The sequence below is a fragment of the Cryptomeria japonica genome, chromosome 6, assembly GCF_030272615.1.
Source record: "Cryptomeria japonica chromosome 6, Sugi_1.0, whole genome shotgun sequence".
Classification (NCBI taxonomy): Eukaryota; Viridiplantae; Streptophyta; class Pinopsida; order Cupressales; family Cupressaceae; genus Cryptomeria; species Cryptomeria japonica.
In genome coordinates this window covers 380,179,401-380,204,658 of record NC_081410.1, presented here as the reverse complement: position 1 = coordinate 380,204,658, position 25,258 = coordinate 380,179,401, and the positions used below count along the sequence as shown (strand labels likewise).

The 25,258-nt window shown below is 37.9% G+C and overlaps 1 protein-coding gene across 1 annotated transcript in view; it reads left to right on the top strand.

Moving 5' to 3' along the window:
• LOC131067386 (inorganic phosphate transporter 2-1, chloroplastic) overlaps positions 1-24,960 on the top strand; it is a 64,496-nt gene extending 39,536 nt beyond the window's left edge. The window contains exons 2-3 of the mRNA XM_058002364.2: positions 22,854-23,045; positions 23,666-24,960. Of these exons, the coding sequence (XP_057858347.1) occupies positions 22,854-23,045; positions 23,666-24,490 (1,017 nt within the window). The 3' untranslated portion in view covers positions 24,491-24,960. The remainder of the gene's footprint in view (positions 1-22,853; positions 23,046-23,665) is intronic.
• The last annotated feature ends 298 nt before the right edge of the window (positions 24,961-25,258 follow it).

Sequence of the window (25,258 nt, the reverse complement as noted above, 5' to 3'; positions counted from 1 at the left end):
CTAGCTACCAGACTAGAGTATCCTGGAACTAGCTGCTGCAAAATCAAAATGGCCTGCTCAATGACCTGCTTGTCTTTTGATCCTTCCTTCCTCAACTTATGAGCTGCAACAAACATTAATTCAAAACTACTCAACTGCTCAATGTTCTTCTGCCCAAAATCAACTTGAGCGGATGAGCCAAGTTCCAACAATGAATAACTGGACTCTCCAACCTGTTGACTAGCACCGGTGGCTTCGCCACTTGGTGCAGTAACCATCTCAATCTTAGCCTCTTTAGTATGTACATTTGTTGCCAGAGGTTCAACTACATCAACCTGTTTATTATCTGTATCCACATCAATAACCTCTACATCCGGAATGTTTTGTTCTGGTGTATCTTGCTTATCATGCACAACTTCAAAGTTATCTACCGGTTTCTCTACATTATGTACAGGTGATACCGCCAGAGGAATATCCTCTGTTAGTTTCTATCCCAAAACCGGTGAATCCATACCCAATATGCCTTTTCCCTTACCATCAACATATATGTCTTCAATACCAGACTTAGGTGAAAATACCGGTGCAGTAAAGAAATCTGGTTTGTCTACAAAGAATTTTACCCATGTCTCGTGGGTCTCCTTAACTATTTCATTTACTCTACCTACCATGAGACTCACATGCCGGTGTCTGCTTCGAAAAATTGTTCTATTAGCATATTCAAGACACTGCTGCAACTCCTCATCAGTTATTGCACCACAGATAGTTAATAACTCTTGCAACTTTATATTTTTATCCTCTTCAACTGCAGGTAATCTCCTAGCATCTAGCTTATTGTACAAGTCTCCTGTTATTTGATTTTCAATCTCAAGAAATACCTTCTTATATATCTAAATACAACAAAACTGCTTCCTCAATCTCCATTTGATCCTTATCATCCATATGTTCATAATACTGTTGGATATTACTCAAAATTCCATCTTTAGTTATTTGATCTATTAATTCAGCAACTGAGAGAGGAGTGACCTCAATACTCTTACCGGATTCGAGAGCTATATCTAATTCTGATTTCTTCTTCTTGCCGGGAGTAGAAGTAGATTCTTTAACCGATTTCCTCTTCTCTGTTGGTTTCCTCTCCTTCAAAATTTTCTTAGGGGCTGTCGGAGGAGTGACCTTCACTTTCTGTACCTTTCCTTCCATAGGCTTCTTCCTTTGTATCTTGATGTATGTCTGGGGAATCTTTGGGGGCACAACATCAGTATCAAAACCAGATTCAACAGTGGCAATATAAGTTTCCGGTTTCTTCCTCTTCAGTATACCCTTGCCGGTTGTTGCTATCGGTGGAGTCTGAACTGTTGCCGGAGATGACCCTTCTGCCAATCCAATGATTTGCTTGATTTCAAAGGACATCTTCTCCACAACTTCCCCAACCTTCTTGATTTTTCCCTCCCTTTTCTTCTGACTGAAACCTATCTGAACTTCAGCTTCCTTTTGCTTTGCTGTCACAAAGGTTTTCTCAGTTTCATCAATCAGAGTCTTGGCATATAAGTCCAAGATCTCAGCATCAACCTCATAACCCATCTCAGTGATTCAGATTTTCCGTGGTTGCACTGCTTCCATTAATGTTTCATCCTTCTTAACCATAAAGCAGATTTTAGTAGAGTACTTATCAACAATATGTTTCGGCACTCTCTCTTTTCTTCATAGCCTTCTGAAATGATTTGAAATAACCCCATAGAATGGAGTCTCTCTCCTTGTCCTATCCTAAACCTCTTATAGCATTCTTTATTTGCTTTCCTACCGGCATATCAAATGCCCATTGAGTTTTACCAGATCCCGGTAACTCATTCAAAAAGAAAAGCATCAAGCAAACAACAAGATTGCCATACCGTAGAACACCTTTCTTTTTAACCTTAATCTTCCCTAGGTTTAAAATAAGCTCTTCACACATCCATTGACAAAGATCATACCTATCATTTCTTTTGACCATCCGATGAGCACTGGAAACAGAGTTCAATTGGTTTGATTGGGTTACCTTGTAATCGATGATCATGCTTGCAAATTGAACAACTTTGTCTCTGATAGTGCTTATCCTCATTGACCGGTTGTCAAAAGTTGCACCAGTTAACTTCTCAACCTCATTTTTAGGTATTTTCTTCCTTTTGGGAGTCTGACTAGTTTGGGGCAAACCGGTGATTGCACGAATAGCCTTCTTGGTAATTTTGTAGGGTCGGTCCAACCATATGAATTCCCCGTGGACACAGCTCAGTACATACCGGATCATTTCATCTTCAAATTCTGGCATCTCCAAAATGTCTGTGAAACCCTGATCCTTCAGAATTTGAAATTCTGGTTTCATCAATCCCCTCCTATCCAGCAGATCTGTCATGTACATTGTTTTGATCTCAACTGAACCTAAATCCTCTAGAGTGCAATGGATATATGCACGAACATCTTCAACATATAGAACTTCATCTGGAACCCTAGAAAATGCGCTGACTGATTCATCAACCTTTGCAATTTGAGGGCATTGTGTGAAAATCGGGCGTGGATGATCCTTGATGTCAACAACAACAGGGGTAGCCACACCTACCGGAGCAAGAGTAGATCCAGAAGCCATCATAAACAAAAGATAGTCCGAAAACTGATAAAATACCTCACAACCTTTGCCGGCGAAAGTTCTTGAAAATCCACACCAAATGCACTGGAATTCGCTTGAAAATGCTTTTGATCATCTTGAATCACCTTAAACTCGATCTGCTTTGCTCTGAATGCTGTGTGATCAGAAATGAACCAACATTTCTTTTTTATTCTGCGAAAACCCTAATTTCTCATTGACGTAAATGCATGTTGGTCTATCATACCGGATTCAAAATCCATGACCTCAGTGTCGAGAAACCTTCAGACTGATCTCCAAGATCTGAAACAAGCTTTCAGACCGCTACCAGGGGTAATGCAAGATCTATCATTAATTTGCCTCCCCCTAAGGTTTGCCTTAGTTACCAGACGAGTCTTCTGTCAGTGCAGGACCATTCTGCTCTGCCGGTTGAGTAATTGGGTTGATTTCTTTTTGCCGGTTGATCTTCAGATTTCCTAACCCATTTCCTCTCATGCTCCTTTCAGATATCATCAACTTTTTGTTTTCCTTTTTCATCATTTCCTACCGGATTGTTCTTGCTTCTGCAAAATTTAGCAATATGTCCTATTTTGTTGCATGCATAGCAAGTGACATTATTTTTCTGAATTGTCATACTGTATCCTTGATCATTCCTTGACCTGCATTGATTAGCCATATGTCCAAACTTTCCACATGCATGACATCTCACATTCGCTCTACAATCTTCTATCCTATGACCATACTTCTTACAATTTGAACACTGACCGGGAATCGCATTATTATCCTGATTTGCTCTCTTTTTACAATGTCTTGCCATATGACCAATTTATTGCAAACAAAACATCTACCATTGAATTTATGTGCATTAGGTTGCCTTACCGGTGATTTCTGGTTGATAGGTGGATTCTCCTTTTGACCGATTGTTTCAACTTCATTTGCAGTGCCGAAGCTTTCTCCTTGCTCAAATCCAAGACCTCTAGTGTCTCCCTTGCGCCTTTGATCCTTCAATAGTTCATCAAGTTTTGCAGAACTGTCCTTGAACTTGTCTCTGTATTCATTTGCAGTATCCAGATCTCCTCTTAGGACTGTTATCAATCTTTCCAACTCCAGCTCATTATTCTGGGATTGCACCAGTTCAGTTCTCAACATATCATTCTCATGTGCCGGCCTAATGCATTCCTTAGATCTGTCTTTCAAAGATCTACCAAGATTTTCTTCATTCTTTTTCCGGTCTTCAATATCCTTGGACATCTTCATAGTTAGGGCTTGCATTTCATTCTTCATGACAGTATTCTCCTGACTCAACTTCTGACATTGTTCTTTAAGGGCATTCTTCTCTTCATCATCCTGATTTTGTAAAAGTTCCTTTCTTCTAGCTTGAGCAGATGACAACCTCTCCTGTAGGATAAGAATGAATTCCTTTGTAGAGTTCAACTCATCTTGTAATTTCAATTTTTTCATCCTTTCAGCATCATAGTCTTCAAGAGCTACTTCAAATTGTTTCTCCAGACTCATCTCCATGGATTCCGGATTCCGGATCTTCCTTAAGCTGTTAGACTTACTCCAAGGCGCCAGGCTCTGATACCAATTGTTGGAATCCAAGAACACTGAGAGGGGGGCGTGAATCAGTGTTCTGCTGGTAAGATAAATTTTAATCTTATTAACAAATTGTTTCAGTAACCGGTAACCATAAAAGAATATAACAAGTATAAATAATGCCACCACAAGAATATACACCATAACATAGAGATTTATACGTGGAAAACCTCAAAGAGGAAAAACCACGGTGTGATTGGTGACCCACAATATCTATCCACTAGCCAAATGAATAAATATTGCAATAGGGGCCTGCACGTGCAGGAAGGCCAATAGCCTTGAGCACAATGCTCATCACAAAAGGAGCCTCACTGACTACAAGCACCAAATACTGGTTTACAAACAAAATTCTGAACTCAGAGAATGCATCTGCTATGCTGGATGAGTTCCGGTTCAAGCACTGACTGTACCGGTTTCCACTGTGTCCTCCTTTACCGATAACTTGCTCTGCATCCCAAACCTTAAAACCAATAACCAAGACCGACTACAAAATATTATATTCGCATACAGTCGATCAATATTGTTCGCACTATATCTCGCTTCATATGTATATCTCTCAATCATCATATCCAAAATATCCTAACCGGGCTGACTTAAATACCCTTCCCAAACATAAACATAAATGCCTTATGTTAGCTTACAATGATATTACGTTTTATTTACATGTCGGTCTAGACAAAAATAAATATATTAAACTTCATGACCGATGCCGCTGATTGCTACCATGTAGACCTGTCGGATCAATCTCCTATGTCGGCCTCATGTACTGGTTCCTAGTTTGCCGGTTTCCCTAAATGTCGGTTGCCGAATCATGAATACCGACTAGTACTGATTAAGTGTCCAACCCAAAATGATATGTGTTGCCATCAATGACAACACAACTAAACCGGATGAGTGTCAATTGCCAACACTAATGTCATCCAATCTAGATAAAGTGTGTATTTCATTCTCAACAGAAACCAACAATTCATTCTTCCAATCATAATCATGGAAGGTAAATGTATTGTTGTTATAATGAATACCAAAATCACAACTATCATACTTGGCATCAAAGTCTTCTAGGTTGTCACAAATCACTTGTGGCTCTTCTTTATCACCCTCAACAATGAACCGTGAATCTAGATCAAGAAGGCCACTATGTCCATGCTCAAGGTCAACAACATGCATTGATAAATCAATCATATCATCAGCACCATCAACGCCATCTTCCATGTAAATATTGTTCTTTAAAACGAAAACAATATTAGGATCAAAAGTAAATTCATCCCATGTTGGATCCTCTTCATACTTAGTTTCTATTACACTTGGAACCCAAATGCTAAAAGGCTGATTACTTTGTTCAGTTAAAAAGTTCTCACCATAGCTCCAAGTATCATCCAACTTAGATCTTGAATCTTCTTTTGGTTTCCACACATTGCTATTCTCACCAAGAACAATGCTAGAACCAAGTGATGTTCCATCTTCCCACTCAAAAAGTGGATTGTCATATGTCTTCTCTATACCCATCTCAAACAATGGGTTATCATTGGAAACCACAAACCGATTTCCAAAGAAAGTTGTAGCGTCCTAAAATTGCGACACTTGCAATTTCGACTGCATTTCGGTCTTCACGATGGCGACGCAACACGCAACCTGAATGGAGACCCCGAAACCTAATTACGACACTGAAAACTGCATTTTTCAAGCACCCTGGCCTGAACCTCCTTGCACCCTGCTGTCCCGGGAGGTGGGACCAGAGCGCCAAGCGCCTTGGTCCCCCAGGACCATGGCGCCCAGCGCCCTGGTCCCTGGGCCTATTTTGGGCCCGGTCTCCTAAGGGGTCTCGGGTCTTTTTGTTTGCAATTTGGAAAATAAACTTTCCTGGTCGGCCTAAGGTCGGGAAAATCAGTCTATCAGCCCTAATTGACAAGTATATAAACTACATTTTCCTCTTTCATTCGATATGATGGAAAAGGTGTGGAAACTATACTCAAGCATTCAAGCATTCCTTCAAGCAATTGATCATTTCAAGTCTCCATTCAAGGCTAAGTGTTGCATTCAAGACAAGGATTCAACCATTGAAGAGGAGATCACATACTACATACTACATGCTACATACAACATACAAACATACAACAAACAACAACATCTAAACCTTCGCACATAAGGATACAAACATCCTTAGAACAAGGTATTAGTACTTGTTTTACAGTCATTTACATTTACAACACTTGCTCATTTCTTGGTTAATTCCAAAACCGGGGTTTGACCTAATGGCAAACCCCTAATCCCTAACCCCCCAATCGTCTTCGCTTTTCTGTGTGTAGGTTGCAGGTACGCGGCTGAAATTGAAGATCTGGAATCCTTGTGCAGAGACGAACAGATCCCCCTTCGTTTCGTGGATTTTTCAGAGGACCATGGCGCCGGGCGCCATCGTCCCGACAACTTTTGCTCAAATTTGCAGGACAACGCCGTATCGACATTTTATTGCTAATTCCAGGTCCGCAGCTTCATACTGTATTCCTATCTCAGTTTATAAGCGAATCTTTCTCACTTTTTATGCATTCCTAGCTTAATCTTCCTATCAACATTCTTTACAAAAGAGGGTAGCCTTGTTGTCATAACCCTTGAAACTCATTTAGCATCCAATCTTGCATTGCGTGGGATTGGATCTTGTGGGTTTCAACCCCTCTTTTGAATGTAAAGTCTCTCCCCTAAGTGAAAACCATCAACCCTAGTGAACCTCCCTTCTCTCTCCTTGGAGTTGGAAGAGGGGAGAGCAACTAGGGTTCGATCGCGATTTTCCGCTTTACATTTTGGTGAACCCGACGTGAACATCCTTTCTGATTATTCATGGTTAGATCTGAAAATTGGATTCCTTGATTACATTTCCATGTTTGATCTTTTGCAAAATTTTAGAGGTGATTGCATAAAAACCCTAAAATTTCTTTTTAGTAATTAAGCTTGTGAAATATTTAATTGTTAATGCTTGTTTCAGATCTGCCCTTCTATTACAAATTATCAATTCATATTTGTGCTTTAATTTTGAAAATTAGGTGGTTAAGTGTCAAAACCCTAATTTTTGAAACCCTCTTGATTCAACCTTTGTTCGACAATTTCACTGATCAAAACATCTCCAAATCAGCTGTAACTTTGGATTCCGCAATAAAATCACAATATCTTTCATCCCTGAAAATTTGGAAAAAAGTTGCGAGGACCGTGTGCACTCCGAGCGCCATCGTCCCCGACATTTTTTCCGAAATTTCGAGAGCGAGATCTTACTGTATTTTCCTGCTAAAATCCAGAATTTTGGCTGATTTTATCAATTTTAACACCTTCAAAATTACAGTCAAAGTTGGTCTTGTGATTGCTTGGATTAAGGCTTTTAAACATTCAAAAATCATTGAAACTGAAATTTTGTGTCAAAATTGTGTTCTTACTGTCCTAAATCTGAAAAGTGTGTTTGCATTCATTCGAAATTTCAGTGCTTTATTCAAATTCTTACAATTTGTGACTTTTGAAATTAAGTGCTTAATTACAACAACTTTGATTTCCGCTTTCAAAATTGAATTTTGCGTGAAATTGTGTCAATTTTTGAATTTCAAAATTTGCATTGCTTTTGACATTCCCTCTAAAATCATAAAATTTAAAATTTCAGTTTCCCTCTCTTTTTCAAAATTCAAATTTTTGCATTTTTCGACAATCTTGGTAGGGTTCAATTTCGAGATTGCAACTTTAATTTGGCCTATCTACAGATCGTAAAATCACTCAATTTTTTCAGATTAGCTTTAAAATCATCATACCTTTCATCCCTGCAAATTTCGAAAAAAGTTGCAAGGACCGTGTTGCACTCCGAGCGCCACGGTCCCGGACATTTTTTCCGAAATTTCGGGAGATTGTCGTGATTGCATTTAACAGCTTAAATCCAGAAGATTCGCTGATTTTACTGAAAATTGCTACCTCTAAATTCAAAACTTTCTCTCTCTCTCTCGTGCATGAGTTTTACAACAATAAGCCCTACTTACACTATTCCTGTTAGACGAAGCCTGAGAATTAAGTCTTTCCAAGGTTTAACTACTGAGGAGATGGAACCTAATTTGAATAGCCTTTTTAACGAGGACATGGGTAATTCCTCTAATTCTCCTAATGATGAAGAAGCTCTCCATGAGGTTTCTGAAGAACAACTTTCAAAATTGGATAACCAATTTGACGATTTTCGACAGTGGATGTCTCAAGAATACCCCGATAGTCAAGCTCTTCCTTTAATTGAGGGTCTAAAACGTATGCTTCAAAGTGATAAGAATGGAATTGATATTTTGCGTGGTATTTCACACATTGTGAACTCGAATGTGATGCCTATGAAGAGTTGTGCCGAAACTTTAGGTTATACACAATCTCCTACTCAGGTCAATCATTCTATTCCTCTGACGACTTCTATTGCTAGCATACCTACCTTTACATCAAACATAATGGCTACTTCTACACAAGACATTCCTCCTGTGATCACTAGTCATGGGGGCAATCCCCCTTCTTCAATTAACCCTCTTCCTTCATTTAATCCGACTTCTTCATTCATTCCTTCAATGAGTGTCCCTATTATATCTCCACAAATGAACATGACGCAAGGGGGCAATTCATTTAACCATTCCATTCCTCCTTGTAGTGTTCCTCCTGTCCAATCATCTCCTATGACTAATTATCATAGAGTCCCACCACCTTACTCTTTACCTTCTTTCAATAACATAACACCTCCATCTCAATCTAACACGTCTAATATGAACTCTTCGACTGAAGCGACCATTAACAATCTTGCACAAACTGTCTCTTCTTTACAGCAACAAATTGCCTCTATGAATCAATCTAAGTTTAGTGTGCCCACATTTGACGTTGCGAGCCCACTTTCTCTTGACATTGTCCGAGCTATTCCCCCTAAACATGTTGAAATCCCGCATTTGGAACTTTATAATGGTAAAGGAGATCCTCTAACACATGTTAAGACTTTTCAAACAATATGTACCGACTTTGCTTATGACCAAAGGTTGCTTGCAAAACTGTTCACTAGAACATTAAGAGACAAAGCCCTACAATGGTATTGCTCGTTGCCTTCCTATTCTATTACTTCTTTCGAACAACTTGCAAATGCTTTCATTCAACAATTTCAAAACAATATAAGTCTTAAAGTTACTTTGATTGATTTAATGCATTGTAAACAAGGTGTTAAAGAAAAAGTGACTGATTTCATTGGTAGATATAAGCATTTGTATGCTCAAATTTCTTTTCCAGTGCCTGACAATGATATTCAAAGAATCTTTATTTCTAATTTACAAAAAGATATTCGAGACAAACTCCTGTTTTCTGAGTTTACTTCTTTCCAACAGTTGTGTGCAACTCTTCACAATTATCAACTGACTGTGAGTCAATGGAACAATCACATCCTATGGCTCCGAGTGATAAGGGTGATAGCAGTCAACAACCATTTGGGAAGTTTAAACCGAACAGAGATTCCATCAAATTCAATGAAAACATCATCAACAACAATGTGAATGCAGCATCAGGTGTGCCTCCTATTTCTAAATTTTTCAAGAAAGAAAGAAAGTATACTCCTTTGAATGAATCATTGCATAGTATTATGAATAAGTTATTGGAACAAAATGTGCTTGCTCTTCCTCCTATAAGGCAAATTGATCCTGCAAAGATTACTTCACCTTATTTTGATAACAAAGCCTTTTGTCAATTTCATCGTCAGCCTGGGCATGATACTGAAAAATGTTTTTCTTTAAAGGGTAAAATTCAAGATTTGATTGATAATAATACTATCTCTGTTTCTGGAGTGAATGATAAAGGCAACACATCTGTAGCTCCTCCTAACCAAAATCTTCAGATTTTTACTGATCCATTACCTTCTCATACCTCTAATGCGATTGAGGCTAATGATTCCTCTCTCTCATCTGCTGTTCTTGTGTCTATGGCTCCGAATGTGATTAACTTTGTAGAGCAGCAAGAAAACCCTAAAGAACCTTCCATCACATTTGATTCCAGTGAAACCATTAGGGCACCTGATGGTCCTTTATACATAGTTGCAAAAGTCAAGAATACACCTTGCCGTGGAGTGCTTATTGATCCTTCGTGCATGGTTAATGTTATTACCGAAGAATTTCTTTTTACTTTGCAATTGAATCAAGTGATTTATGACAAAACTGATGTGATTGTGAAACTATTTGATGCATTTTCTTCTCCTGCAATTGGTTCTATTACATTGCCTATTGAGGTCCATAACAAATCCCTTGATGTGAACTTTGCTATTATTCCATCTTCCGAACAATTTCGTGTGAAGCTTGGCTATCCTTGGCTATCTTCCATGAAAGCTATTGCTTCTCCTATTCACAAGTGTTTGAAATTTCCCCATAATGGTGAAGTTGTTACTGTCAATCATAGTCTCTTTAAACCAGCTGAAAGAGCTTCTAGCGTTCCTATTGATTACTTTTGGCCTAAACAATTCCAATCTCTTCCTCCGCGAAGTGATCATCTTTTCAAATCTTATCAAAAGTGGAAAACAGATATGATCCTATCTTTAAGTGAACCTAGAACACCTAAACTTGATATTCCTATCGTTCTTGAGAAGGAAGTTCTTCCTTTGAAAGATAAAACTAATGTCTTTCCTCAAGAAGATTCCCAACCCGTTCCCATGGATGTGATTATGTCTATGCCTAATAAACTTCCTAAAAGTAGACCTATCCCTCCTTGTCATGATGGACTTGGTCTTCTTCCTAAACCAAATATTCCTCCTTTATATGGAGCAGTCCCTTCTCCTCCTTTTTATAGAGAGAAGAGACCTTCTTCTTCTCCTATTATCCAGCCTAAGAGACCACAACCTAAACACCCAAGTGATAAGGATGAGAACATTCCTCCTCCTCAATCTTCTCCACTTCCTACTAAGACTAGACGAAATCGTTCGGCACGTGAACGCCGACGAAAGCGTCGTCTTAGAGCTCAAGCAGCTGCTTCTCAAACTTTGCAATCTCCAAAAACACCTTCAACAAGCATTATTCCATTTTCTCCAAAATCTCCAAAACATAAGATGCATGATGGTCTTGATCCTGTGCGAGTTAAAGATCCTATTTTTATAAATCTTGATGATGATATAGATGAAAATGTTATGCATGATGAAAATGTTACTTCTCTTGCTTCTGATAGTGAATATGAACTTGTTGATATTGATAACCATTTATCTAATGAATTTTCTAAAGCACTTATCCTAGCTCCTAGACAAGAACAACGTGGCTTGGAACATGAACATAGCCCTTGTTTGGATCTTGTGATAGCTCCATCTGCTGTGTTGGATGTTCCTCCTCTAGCGTGTTCCCTGCCTTCCCGAAACATTGATCAGCAAGATCGGGGGGTAGATGACGTGCTAGACTAGTTACATTAGCATAGCAGATTCTCTCCTCCTCTATCGTTACTTCTTCTATGTGTTATTCTCATTCTTCTATTTGTTGTCCTTAGTGTTGTCTACTTGAGGACGATGCAAAGCATTGAGATCTCTCGATCTCTCTCATGTTGACTCAAAAGACACATGTTTTCCCTTCTTCTAGGTGACCTTCCTTGATTGGGGAATGAAGAACAATTATGCATACATACATATGATATACATGAATTATCATACAGCATACTGACCCCGAGGAAAGCGAAGTCACCTCGTGCTTTGTGTTTTGTGTCTATTATCCTTGGGCTTATCTCACACTTGGGGGCTAAATCCTTGTGATAACGTGCTCCTTTCCTTTCTCATTTCTTATATGTATCACTACCTTAAAGCAATCACCCCCGGTGAGGCGTGTGCGATCGCTTTAACGTAGGGGGGCATACATCCCGTTCATATCTTTTCAAGATACTTGAAAATTTCTTGGCGAACTTAGCTTTGCCTTGAAAATTTTCGGTATTCCTTTTGCATGACTCATAGTGAGGGAACCTTACTACTGACAGTCATGGTTCTCCCTTGTGATCTTCCCTTTTACTTTGTCAATCGAAGTCGTAAGATCCTTAGTCCACTGGGGGCTTGGTGTATCTTGCCTCCTTGACGTGGTGAAATTCTTTCAATGATTGTTCCTTGTACTTTACCGGAAGTATGAGCATACATACTCCCGCTAAAGTGGGGGCTAAATGTAGCGTCCTAAAATTGCGACACTTGCAATTTTGACTGCATTTCGGTCTTCACGATGGCGACGCAACACGCAACCTGAATGGAGACCCCGAAACCTGATTACGACACTGAAAACTGCATTTTTCAAGCACCCTGGCCTGAACCTCCTTGCACCCTGCTGTCCCGGGAGGTGGGACCAGAGCGCCAAGCGCCCTGGTCCCCTAGGACCATGGCGCCCAGCGCCCTGGTCCCCTAGGACCATGGCGCCCAGCGCCCTGGTCCCTGGGCCTATTTTGGGCCCGGTCTCCTAAGGGGTCTTGGGTCTTTTTGTTTGCAATTTGGAAAATAAACTTTCCTGGTCGGCCTAAGGTCGGGAAAATCAGTCTATCAGCCCTAATTGACAAGTATATAAACTACATTTTCATCTTTCATTCGATATGATGGAAAAGGCGTGGAAACTATACTCAAGCATTCAAGCATTCCTTCAAGCAATTGATCATTTCAAGTCTCCATTCAAGGCTAAGTGTTGCATTCAAGACAAGGATTCAACCATTGAAGAAGAGATCACATACTACATACTACATGCTACATACAACATACAAACATACAACAAACAACAACATCTAAACCTTTGCACATAAGGATACAAACATCCTTAGAACAAGGTATTAGTACTTGTTTTACAGTCATTTACATTTACAGCACTTGCTCATTTATTGGTTAATTCCAAAACCGGGGTTTGACCTAATGGCAAACCCCTAATCCCTAACCCCCCAATTGTCTTCGCTTTTCTGTGTGTAGGTTGCAGGTACGCGGCTGAAATTGAAGATCTGGAATCCTTGTGCAGAGACGAACAGATCCCCCTTCGTTTCGCGGATTTTTCGGAGGACCGTGGCGCCGGGCGCCATCGTCCCGACAACTTTTGCTCAAATTTGCAGGACAGCGCTGTATCGACATTTTACTGCTAATTCCAGGTCCGGAGCTTCATACTGTATTCCTATCTCAGTTTATAAGCGAATCTTTCTCACTTTTTATGCATTCCTAGCTTAATCTTCCTATCAACATTCTTTACAAAAGAGGGTAGCCTTGTTGTCATAACCCTTGAAACTCATTTAGCATCCAATCTTGCATTGCGTGGGATTGGATCTTGTGGGTTTCAACCCCTCTTTTGAATGTAAAGTCTCTCCCCTAAGTGAAAACCATCAACCCTAGTGAACCTCCCTTCTCTCTCCTTGGAGTTGGAAGAGGGGAGAGCAACTAGGGTTCGATCGCGATTTTCCGCTTTACAAAAGTGAATTGCTGCTATGATGAATACCAAAATCAGAATCTTTGTCACACCTTTTAGCAGTGATTCCATGGCTGCCCCAAGTCTCATGTACCTCCTCTTCAAAGCTTGTCTCATCATCATTTTTAGCTAATTGGTGAACATCATCATACTCAACAAATCCCAAACTATGGTTTGACTCCTTGCCAAGATGAGGTGAAGGTGACGAAACAATGCTAGACTCAATTAGAGGGGAAACAAAAGAATTCACCCCTCCTTGTGGCTTAGCTGGTTCTATAATCTCAATGACCGTATCTTCTTCACTCTTCATCTGCTCTTCCTTTGGAAGCACATGAGTGCATTCAATACCATCACTAGCTCCATAAGAAACATTACGGGGTTCATCATGCACAACCTCAACTATTGATTTTTCTTCTTGACAACCTCATCAATGGTAGGTGCATGCATGACATGGGAATCGTCAACAACATTCTCAAGCTCCTCACTTGAAGTTTTTCTTTCCTCTTCTTGAGTAAACAAAGTAAGAGCTATCATATGGTATTTTTTCTTTGCAAACTCAGTCTTGTAGCATAATTTCGAATGGTGGTTCATGAAACAATTGAAAGGTAATTCTTCCTTAATAACTTGAGGAAGTGTATCATATTCCTCAAACATGCCAAGAATTTATTCTCTGATTTTTTTCTCATATGAACCCATTATTAAATTCTGAATTTCTGCTGAAAGCATGGGATGGCAGGAATAATTGATTTCTCTATCACTCATGAAGAAATTAATCAACTAAACTCACAGGTTGGTAGGAAAACCAACTCTGATACCACTGAAATGTCCCCTCACAATTTTTTTTCAATTTTAAAACGCAATAATTTCACCCATGAGCATTAGCAAGATGAAATATTAAGAGAGCAATGCATATTGGCGGTTGGACCAGCCACTTCCACTTTTCAGTAGGATAAGAAATGCTGGAAATTAACAACTACTTGGTGGTATAACCAGCCAATTACAAATCCAAGAAGACTCAAAATTAAACAAGACAATCACTCAACCACTTATTCAACGGGAGGAATGGAAATAACAAACCATCACTCAACCACTTATTCAGCGGGAGGATAAGAGTACAAAATAGAGTAGAGATAAGCGGCAAGCCAGCCTCTTCCACTTGTGCAGTGGGCGATACAAGAAGTATAGTGCAGAAATAAAATGGTCCGTTTCAGTACTACTGAATACTTACAATATCAACTCTGCAAAATACTTGTCAGTACATCAAGCTCCAATCTCTAAGAGATATAAGAAGATACTCCAAGAAGCTACAAACATGAATACTAGAAAATACAAGCCAAAAAGAACACTTAACCAAATTTGAAATAACACACCAGCAACACCAAAAACTAGACCAACAACACTATGAAACCCGTATCTCCTTCAAGACACCTCCGAATAGCTCCAAATCAGTGGCAAATAAGAGCTAGGAAGGGGACGCCCAAGTCTCAACCAACAAACTAATCCAAACAACCTTCAATATTTATTACGCGCATCCCAAGGTCTCTTCCGACATGGTACGATCTTCCTGGAGAGGGGCGATCTGCCTTAAATATCCATCTCTTTTCTATAATTCATGAAACTTAACAAAAAGGGACACCTAGTAGAGAGGAATCAAATGAGCCAATACCCAGAATGATTAGAGAATCAGGTAGGGAGATATGATCGAATAACTGCTTCAGCCATGGACAAACTAGCAACATACAAAATCACACCAACACTTAGAAAACTGAAAATACAATAACAAAATCCATCTCAAGCTCATTCTATTCCTTTGTATGAGAAATAGGCTCTCCAACAGCTAGGTGCTATCTCTCAAGAACAAAAGTGGCACAAGCTAGGAAACTCTCAACTTCGAAGCACAAGTCTGGCACAAATTCGGTAGCACTTCATTACAAATATTCATGGATGCCAAAAATAAGAGCCTAGCACTCTTATTGATAAATTTTTGAAGCTCCATATTCAAATTCAACTCCCTCCAAATTGCCATGAAATGAAATGAAATTACCTCCAATTTGGATGCCCAAGCAAAAATAATATTTGACTCTAATTAAAGTCGTGTAATTTCTTCAAAGGGGGACGCCAACTTAAGTCAAAAAATATTACTTTATTCACCAAATCAACCCCCTCAAGGTAGCGAATATACTTTATAAAATATTCATACAGTGTGTTTTGGTGTCCAAGGTAATAAAATGAACTATTTAATGTAATTAACATATTTCTTCTAAGGCATAAATAATTCACTTGTAAAATATTTTCCCTCAACTATGAATTCACCCAATATAAGCTCTGACTTGCTAAAGTAGCTCCAAAAATGCTGGAAGGCAAACTGCTCAAATTGACTTGCTGAAAATAGCTATCTGAACTGACCCGCTAAACCCCTGCTACAAATAGTACTGCTAAAAATAGCACTTACTAAAAATAGCATACTGCTAAAAATAGTATGTCCAAGTGCATTTTAACCACATTTTGAGCAGCCATCGCAACTTACTAAAAATAGTAAGTCCGAAAAAGTCTTCAGAGTCATTTGCATGTTACACCATCGCGAAGCTCTCTGAAAACCCAAAGAAATAAACTATCCTCGCCTCCACTTACTAAAAATAGTAAGTTTGTCAAACTCTACTGCTTTCTATGTATGTACCATCATTGCGAAGCTTGCTGAAAACCCAGAAGTAATCTAGAACCAAAACTGACAAACTCCAACATGCAAGCCACCAAAAATGCCAAAACATCCTCCTAGAAAATAGGAAACCCTAATTCTGCCTTTGACTGACCAACAAGTCTCGGAATTAGCCAACAGTCCCCAAAACAAACTAGAGAGGAAAAAGGGACATTACATCGGCTTCCAACATGAATTCAAAAAGCCTTGTAGAACACGCCTTTAACATATCCAGATAGGACCGAAACCAAAACCACCTTGAAGAATCTGGTCTCATCACATTCGGATGGGACTGAACCCAAAACACCTTTCGGTAAGAGTAGATACTAGACCTAAAAACTGCATGAAGTAAACATACATACATTGCATAACAAAGAAACAACGTATATTGAAGCAAACTTCCAGACTGAACCAAAGACATACATGCCGAACCAAATCAAATCCATGACATCAATGACAATAGGCCAACACATTTAACCTAGTTGAAATTGTCTAATGAGTTCATCGGGGCTAGTTGTAGCCTTTGAGCATGTTTTCCCCTCTATCCATTAGGCTAACTAGAATGGTTCATCAACTTAACCAAACATGGTGTATGTAATATGGTGTGACAACACATAAAGATTATATATGTTGCAAGAGTTGTAACACATTGTAACTGCTCCTGCAGAAGGATGCAGGTACCATGTGGTTGGTTGTAAGATAGATTGTAGGATTGTTGCAAGACACTTCAGTAGTTTAATAGAATGTTTTCAAGCATGCTACATGGTATTATAAAATAATTGATGGCATTATATGAGCCTGTGATGATAAATTAAGTAAACCTTATCATGTTGGTCATGATTTGGCCTATTGTAAGTCCTTGTCTAATCACTTCCAAAAATGTGTTCTTATCATGATGTAGCCTTTGTGGGTAAGAAAACCTGAATTGTTAGTTATCAAGCATTAAGATATCTGTTGGAGGGCGTTAAAAGATGTCAATATTGAAATCTTAAAAAAAAAATTGTTCCTTTTAGAGATTTTTCTTGAGAGGTATTTTGAGGCATTACATAGAGGTTCACCAGTGCATGCACTATAAAAACATTGTGATGAACCAAACATAAAGCTTATGCAATCTAGGGAGTTGATTTAAGGTATTTTAGGATGATAGTCCATTTTATGGGCTGAATTATGGTTGCTCTACTAGTAGCACCCATGTGTCAAATGTGAAATTTAATTCTTAATCTCAAAACTAAAGGTGTATATTGAAATAAAAAAAATTATAGATTCAATTTAGAATTTACTTTAGGTAAAATATTGTACGCTGAAATCCAATCTTAGAGGATAGACAATAAATGCATGATTTTGGCCACGTGTACATGCATGCACACATACACACACGTATATATAATATATATATAGCAAGTCATTTTATCTTATTTTGCTAGTAAACTTAGGTTAGGCATCAAGGGGCCTCAAAAAGAGCTTTAAATAGCTCAGATTATGGTAACAATGAGTCCACTAGATCCATCCCAAATACAATTATCTATCATATTCTTATCATCCTCAAAAAACATTTGAAGCTTTATGGCATCATATAACTTGAGCAATGAAAATCAATTGAACACTTCCATGTGAAATTGTCATTCTATATATTCGATAATATCACTTTTGTAAGCTTGCTATTTCCTCCAAAAAAACTTATACATCAAGTTTCATATTGTCCATCTGTAGTAATGCCTAGACCAACTTTTCATCAAGCTAAATCGACACTTACAACATATCAAGGGGACAAATTATAGTGGTCCTCCCACCATAGCAGTCGCATGCATTCATAGAAGTATCAAAACAAGAGCTTGGAAGGAAGAGCCCCATTCGGGGTAGTGAGGCAAATTATAAAAGTGCCTGTAATGTCCCTTTTTGTAAATTCTTTGGAATTAGGGACCATCGACTCACATTCAATTTCAAGAGACTTCTTCTAGTTAAAAATCTTATCAAACATGAAATTCCTTAATAAATCTTTTTGAGAATGATAATTATGATCTATATAGTTATATCTGATTATATATTATCAATATCAAAATGATCTTCAGGTATTATTTGATGTGATGAGAGTCTTGACTCTTGATATATGAATCTGCAATGTACAACCTTGAATGATTAAGATGGAGTATCTTGCTGGCTCTGATAATTCTTTGAAGATTTATGCGATGGAAAAATCTGATTTGTATGCTACTGCAATCTGCAATTAGAGAGTTATCACTGCTATTCCTGATATGGCGATGTGCAATATGCTGTGAGCCTTCTCCTTGTTATTTGTAGCAATAATGCCATAGTGTTGTTTCTAATTTTGCTATGAATACATGCAAGTGTGATGGTGCTGTTCAGATTTCCGATTTTGAATATATACAACCTTTATCTCCTAAGATCGTGTCCTTTTGGGATAGCTATTTCTCGAAGGGTCATGTATTGTCCTTCAATGACCATTTTGTTGTTAACATAGAAAATTGTCTCAATGATAATCATTAATAATATCACACCCCTTTAGATAATTGTCGTCCATTGTAATGTCTTAGTCATAATTAATATGAACCGATGCTATGTTTGCTTGACTAACAGATCATACAATTGGATTTCCACTTATGGTAACATTGATATGGTTTTTGCGAGAATTATAATGACAATTGACTTGTATAATGATGATGGTTTCTTCGTTCAATGATTCTTTTTTTCTTGTATCAATTTTAGACTATTCAATATTAAGAGATTACATAGATAACCAGATATCAATCCAATATAGACTAAAAATATATGAATGATATCTCTGAAATATACTGGTCTTTATCTGATTTAAGAGTAATGCTTCTCCTTTGATCAACCCGATTGTTTATTTGACACGTGTCTTGTGTAATTACGATATACTACTTATTGGTCGATCAATATTAACTGGTATTGCTTTATCACTATGCAAAGATGAACTTGTTTGGGTTTGGTAAGACCTTCCGACTTGTACGAATGGGCCTGATATGCCCGATTATAATGGCGATTCTATGTGATACTATTTCTGAGTTACAACACTAGTATTTGTGTGTCCAAGCCAAAGAGGCTGCTGCTCAACTGGAGTGCTCCATAAATGGATATGAAGTAGAAAATAAAATCCCTTCGATATCCCTATTCCTTCCTCACGGTGCCTTTTAATATCTGCGGGGGGGGGGGGGGATATGTAGCGCCCCTCGTGGCCGCTGAAGAAAGGGTAAGCGGTGGTGATTGTTGGAGCCACCGCTCCCTGTTTGAACCGCAATCACCCTTGGTGCCTTATCTTCCCCGCGTTTTAACTTGATGCTTTTGTTTAACAAGTCATTCGCTCTTCCTTAGTATGATTAAGGAGAGCATTTCATTTGTAGTCATAAATAGTTTATTTTGTATATAGGTTTCTGTCAATGGTATCGTATTAATACGATATTAGTCCAAATAATAAATATAATGTATTTTGACAAATTTATGTTATATTTTATATTTATTTTATATGGTAAGTGTAATATTATATTATATTTTCAATATATCTATTTTATATTTATTTAATTAATAGTATTTTATGGTAAAACTTCTTAATAGTTAATATAATATTAATAACGTTATATTAAAATAAAATAATAAATAATAAACATTAATAATCATATATTAGAAGAAAATCATGAAGTCTCATAAATGAGATGATTTTCCAATATCATTAAATGTTTTAATTATCGTATTTATTTAATCCAATGTCCAAAGAGGGGTTATGACAGTGCCACAGAACACTCCTAACCTCCCTTACACTTATTACCTTTCTCATACATAGTAGGGGGAGGAATTTCAACCAAATCCTCCAAACTTCATTCTCACGACAAATAGAGGCATCAAATTTATTATCAAGAGATAGGTTAATATTCAATACCTTGGCAATTTCCTTGAGGCCTCTGTGCATACGCTCTTGCCGCTTCTTTACAATGTGGGAGTACTCTAAAAACAGTCAAAAAAGGCATTGGCCTGGTTCTCCACCCCCTTGATATCCCCATGAAGTAAGTAGATTCTGACAGCATTTGATAACATGAAGATGCAACTTTAGGCTTGGGATGCCTCAAATACATTCCTTCTACCTAGAGATTGTCCCAAATCTAAGAGCAACTTGGTCATGGCTTCCCTTATGCCTACACATGGAGCCCCATCAATCTCCTTGGCTTGTTCAAGATCCAAGTGTGCAGATTTGGGCTTGAAATATCCCTCTCAAGATATGAAATGAAGTAATCTGTCAATATTGTTCTAGTCTTCCACTCCTTCCTTTGACATTCTTTCCCCTTTGGCCTTGTCTCCTTATAGTCATGGCATCTCCTTTTTTCCTCCCCTATTACTAGAAAATGTGGCTACAATTGAGGAATAATAGGATCAGGCAGGAGAGAAGAAGGGTACCATTTTAAAAAATGACACTAGCTAGCTAAATGAAAACCCAGATGGAAGATTCAAGAATATTGTTCATATAATAATTAAGAGGGGAGGGGAAGCTTTCATGATTATCAAAGCTCCCTAGCACCAATGTATTTGGCCATTGTCCCATGATGCCTTGTACTCAGTGTTACAAGACAAGAACTCACCTCAAACTTGGCAAGCTGATTTTTTACTTAGACTTAGACACAATACCTCTTCTTGTCACGAACTCAACAAATTGAAAAAGCCATGAAATCTAGATATTTTCAAGTATTTAAAACTTGTTTCATGCACCCTTTGATAAATATTTTTTGAGAGACACAAACTAATCAAATAGAAGCTACTTTGATCACATACACAAGTATACATCGATCACAAGAGTATAAAAGTGGATTTTAGCTAAAGGAAACAACATTGTTAGATATATAATTATTGTCAAGTTTTTAAGGTGTATATACTGTAGAACTCATGGTTATGATATCCATGGCATCAAAAACAAAAATTACAATATGGAGTCATCGACTATGGTAAAAAGGAACTTCTATCCCCTAGCTTTATGTGGCTCATTCACTTGTACCTTAGACAAGTTTGTAACTGCTGCTATAGCCTTAGGAGCATTAGTTAGGATACGGTTTGAATTAGCAAACTAGAATTATAAATATTGCTTAATTACAAGGAATGTAATTGGAAAACAGTTGAAAATTTTTAAAAATGTTGTTCTTCCATCCAACATGGCACAAACAGATTTTCATTTTTTTTGTTTTTAAAAATTAGAGCAGGGATTTGAGAGTAGTGCCCCTAGTTGGGTCAAGGGAAGAGCTTGTTGTGGGGATTTTGGGTCAATACCCCTAATGGGGTCAACGGGCAACACCCTTTGGGGGAGTTTGGGGGCAAGGTCCCTAGTAGGGTTGAGGGACAAGCCCCCTTGTAGGGTCTAGTGGCAGGTGCCCCTAGTGCGCTCTCTATCACAATATAGGGCATAGTCGAGGAGCAGAGCCCCCACCACCAAATCCAAACTAAAGCCTTTGAGACCACACAAATTGTCATGACGTATGCAATTTTCAATTAAGACCAGTTTTAACCATCCTCCAAAAGTCTTTCAAACACTTCGAAAAATGTTTCAATTTCATGCATTTACATTTAAGCATTTTCAAATTTTTATGCCTTTTTTTCCTAATTTTTCATTGACCTGGCCGAGTCTACTCATCAAGACTCGCCGGATACTTCAATCATGAGTCCTTAGGCCTCGTTTCGACCTGCTCACCTCGAGACTTGCCAAGGCTTGTAACTATGTTTATACAACTATCTCTAAACGTGCCTCTACTCTTAGGTTGATGTCATCAGTTGTACCGTACACTTTGTGATACCTTCTCATCATGAAGTTTATCACCTATCCAGTCCCCTTAGCAGGCCTATATATATTAAGCTATTGCAAGCTCTCAATATTATTGATTGATAGATTTTTTGCAAAGGCTATTGATATTGTACTTTTTGGCTTGCTTAAGTCCTTCAGCTGAAGCATGGACATACATTTAATTAATTATCCAAGAATATGAAACTGAGGTGTGCTTTCTTATCCATAGTTTATTACTTTATTTCATTTCTGAAAGTACTAAATCAACAGATTTATTGCCAGCATCGAGAACTTTCTATATGGTTTGTTGGTTTTCAGTTTTATGCACAGAAATGTGTATGACCGGTTACAATTTTCATCTCTTAAATAAGGGAAAAATTATTCTTAATTTTTTACTAATAGACCAGTCATGAAAATCATGGGATTTTTACATGAATTGCCAGATAAAATTTATAGTTTTTATTTGTCAAATTTTCTATTTTGAAGGATGCAGGAGCATACTAGTTTAGTTATCAATTCTATAATATGCAAAACATGCAAACAATCCTCAGTATTGTATGGTTAAACTTGATATATTATATACCAGTTTGAAATGAAGATCATTACAGTTGTGAAAACAAGGATCTATATATGTTTTCATTGCCATGAATCAAAATATGAATTTACTAATTTAGTAATATATTATCAATTCTTTACAACATTTTTGTGAGCCTTGCTTATTGATTTTTCTGGGTTCGTTTTTAGGTAGCTTTTTAACCTTTTTCTGGATTTCAGGTGGCTTCTTACTATGGATTGCCAGTTTCAACAACTCATTGTATAATTGGTGCAATGGTTGGATTTGGTTTAGTTTATGGAGGAGCATCTGCTGTCCGTTGGTGGTCACTTGCAAGAGTAGTTTCTTCATGGATTATATCTCCTCTTCTTGGTTCTGCAGGTGCATTTATCATCTACATGTGCATAAGACGGGTAATTTCTAAGACTTGCACTACCACATTTCTTTACTTTGTAGTTGGGCTGTATTAGCCAAAAACATCGCCTGCAGTCTAGCACATTTCAGACCATGAAAAGGGTAACAAATTCAAGTCTAGAGCTCCCAGGGATTTGCTGTCCAGATATCCCCTGCAATGCCTCCTAGACTTTAGTTTATGATGTCAATTAAAAACTTCATAGAATGTGCAGATAAGTTACAGTCTAAATGCTTTTAACTGGAGATGGGAGCAATAGCCATGAGGGTGGGCAATCTTATGATTTATCATTTGTCGTGTAATTACCCAACCTTACCATGGACATCTTCTCTTTGACTAATTCTAAGGGCAAAGAGGTGGCAAGCATTTTTCATATATAATAGACCGCAAGAAGCGTACAACTTAATCCAGTTTGGGCTGCAATGATGTGTATAATTACAGTTTCCACTGAAATGTATATCATGAAAGCTTAAAGTTTTGGACACAAATAGTTAATGTAATAGAAAACTTGTTTCATCTGAGTTTCTGCATTTCTAGTAAAGTTTAAAATTTGTCAAGTTAGTTACAAGTCATTGAACTTTTTCTTGATAAAAAATACTAACATTTTGATTTCTGTAATAGTTTGTATACAGTGCCCCAAACCCAGCACAGGCAGCAGTAAAAGCAGCTCCGACAATAGTATTTTTGGGAGTTACAGCACTTTCTTTAACTTGTTTTCCCAGTGACTTGGGTGCAATCTTCCGTTTTGCAGCTGCCTTGGCTCTCGGTGCTTTGGGTGCACTACTAGTGTATTTTACCATTCAGAGGCAGCTTGGACAACTAATTGGAGAGTACTGTGAGATCCCTGCAGCGAGCAATTCCTCTGATAAGAAGTTGAGTCCATTTAATCTGTTAGCGAAAGTAGGGGGTCCTAGCGGCACCCAGCTGAGGATTGTCTATGCTGTTTTTGGCTACATGCAAATACTGTCAGCTTGTTTTATGTCCTTTGCTCATGGAGCCAATGATGTTGCAAATGCAATTGGGCCTATCTCATCTGCTTTGGCAATTCTTCCAGGTCAAGTCTTAAGAAATGATTCAACAGTGTCTGTTACAATACTTCTTTGGGGAGGATTTGGTATAGTAGCGGGTTTGCTAATATGGGGTTACCGTGTGATTGGAACCATTGGGAAAAAAATCACTGAATTAACTCCAACTAGAGGATTTGCAGCTGAATTTGCGGCTGCAACAGTAGTAACAGTTGCATCAAGATTTGGGCTTCCAATTTCTGCAACACACACACTAGTGGGGGCGGTCATGGGAGTTGGATTTGCCAGAGGTTTAAAGAATGTTGATTCTGAAATAGTGAAAGAAATTGTAGCATCATGGGTAGTTACTATTCCTCTGGGAGCATTACTCTCTATAGCATACACTTTCATACTGTCCAGAGTTCTCCCTGCTTTGTGGTGATTAAAAACTTAGTTGAATCTTCAAAACGCTGGAATTATCTTCAGAACTTTTAGACATGGAACTGCTGCAGAGAGATTGCCAGTAACAGCTGCTTCAAAGACGTCAACTTGCAATCTTCTACCCAGACATTGTACAATAAATTACTTTAGTGGCTGAAGGGCTCTTCAGATTGTGCAGACAGTTGCAAATAATGGCAATGTATTATAATCCTACTAGGAATCCCTAGTCATTTATCGACTTTCTCAAATCGAGATTTGAAAAAGTAGATTACCAAAGATTGTGCTTTCTGATTATTCTACCTCTAATCTAAACGGATAAAATCACAAGAGAGTTATCCGCCTGGAATGCGAAAGTAGAATGAATACTTACATTATAATGGGCATCTAATTTGGATAACTGAAATATCCATGAAGCTTAAACTTTCTTTGGCGATTTTTTATACTGAAACTAGGCCTAGCCATTTTCCTTGATATCTCAAATCATAATTGGTTTGAAATTTGTTCGTTTGTAATAATTCAATTTATTCTCCATAAAATCGTACTATTTTTTAGGAGTAAAATGATACATTAAATGCTAATTTTAAAATTATAAAAGAGCATTTTCGGGAATCAATGATGTCTGAATATAAATATGTGGTGTTTTTTGGAGTAGTCGAAGGGGTTGGTTTACTTTTGGGCATGCTACATTTGCTCTTTTTACATATCTTATTATCATTCTTAATAAATTGATAGAACGTGGAGGGTTTAAATGTCAAAACTTGAAAAGAAA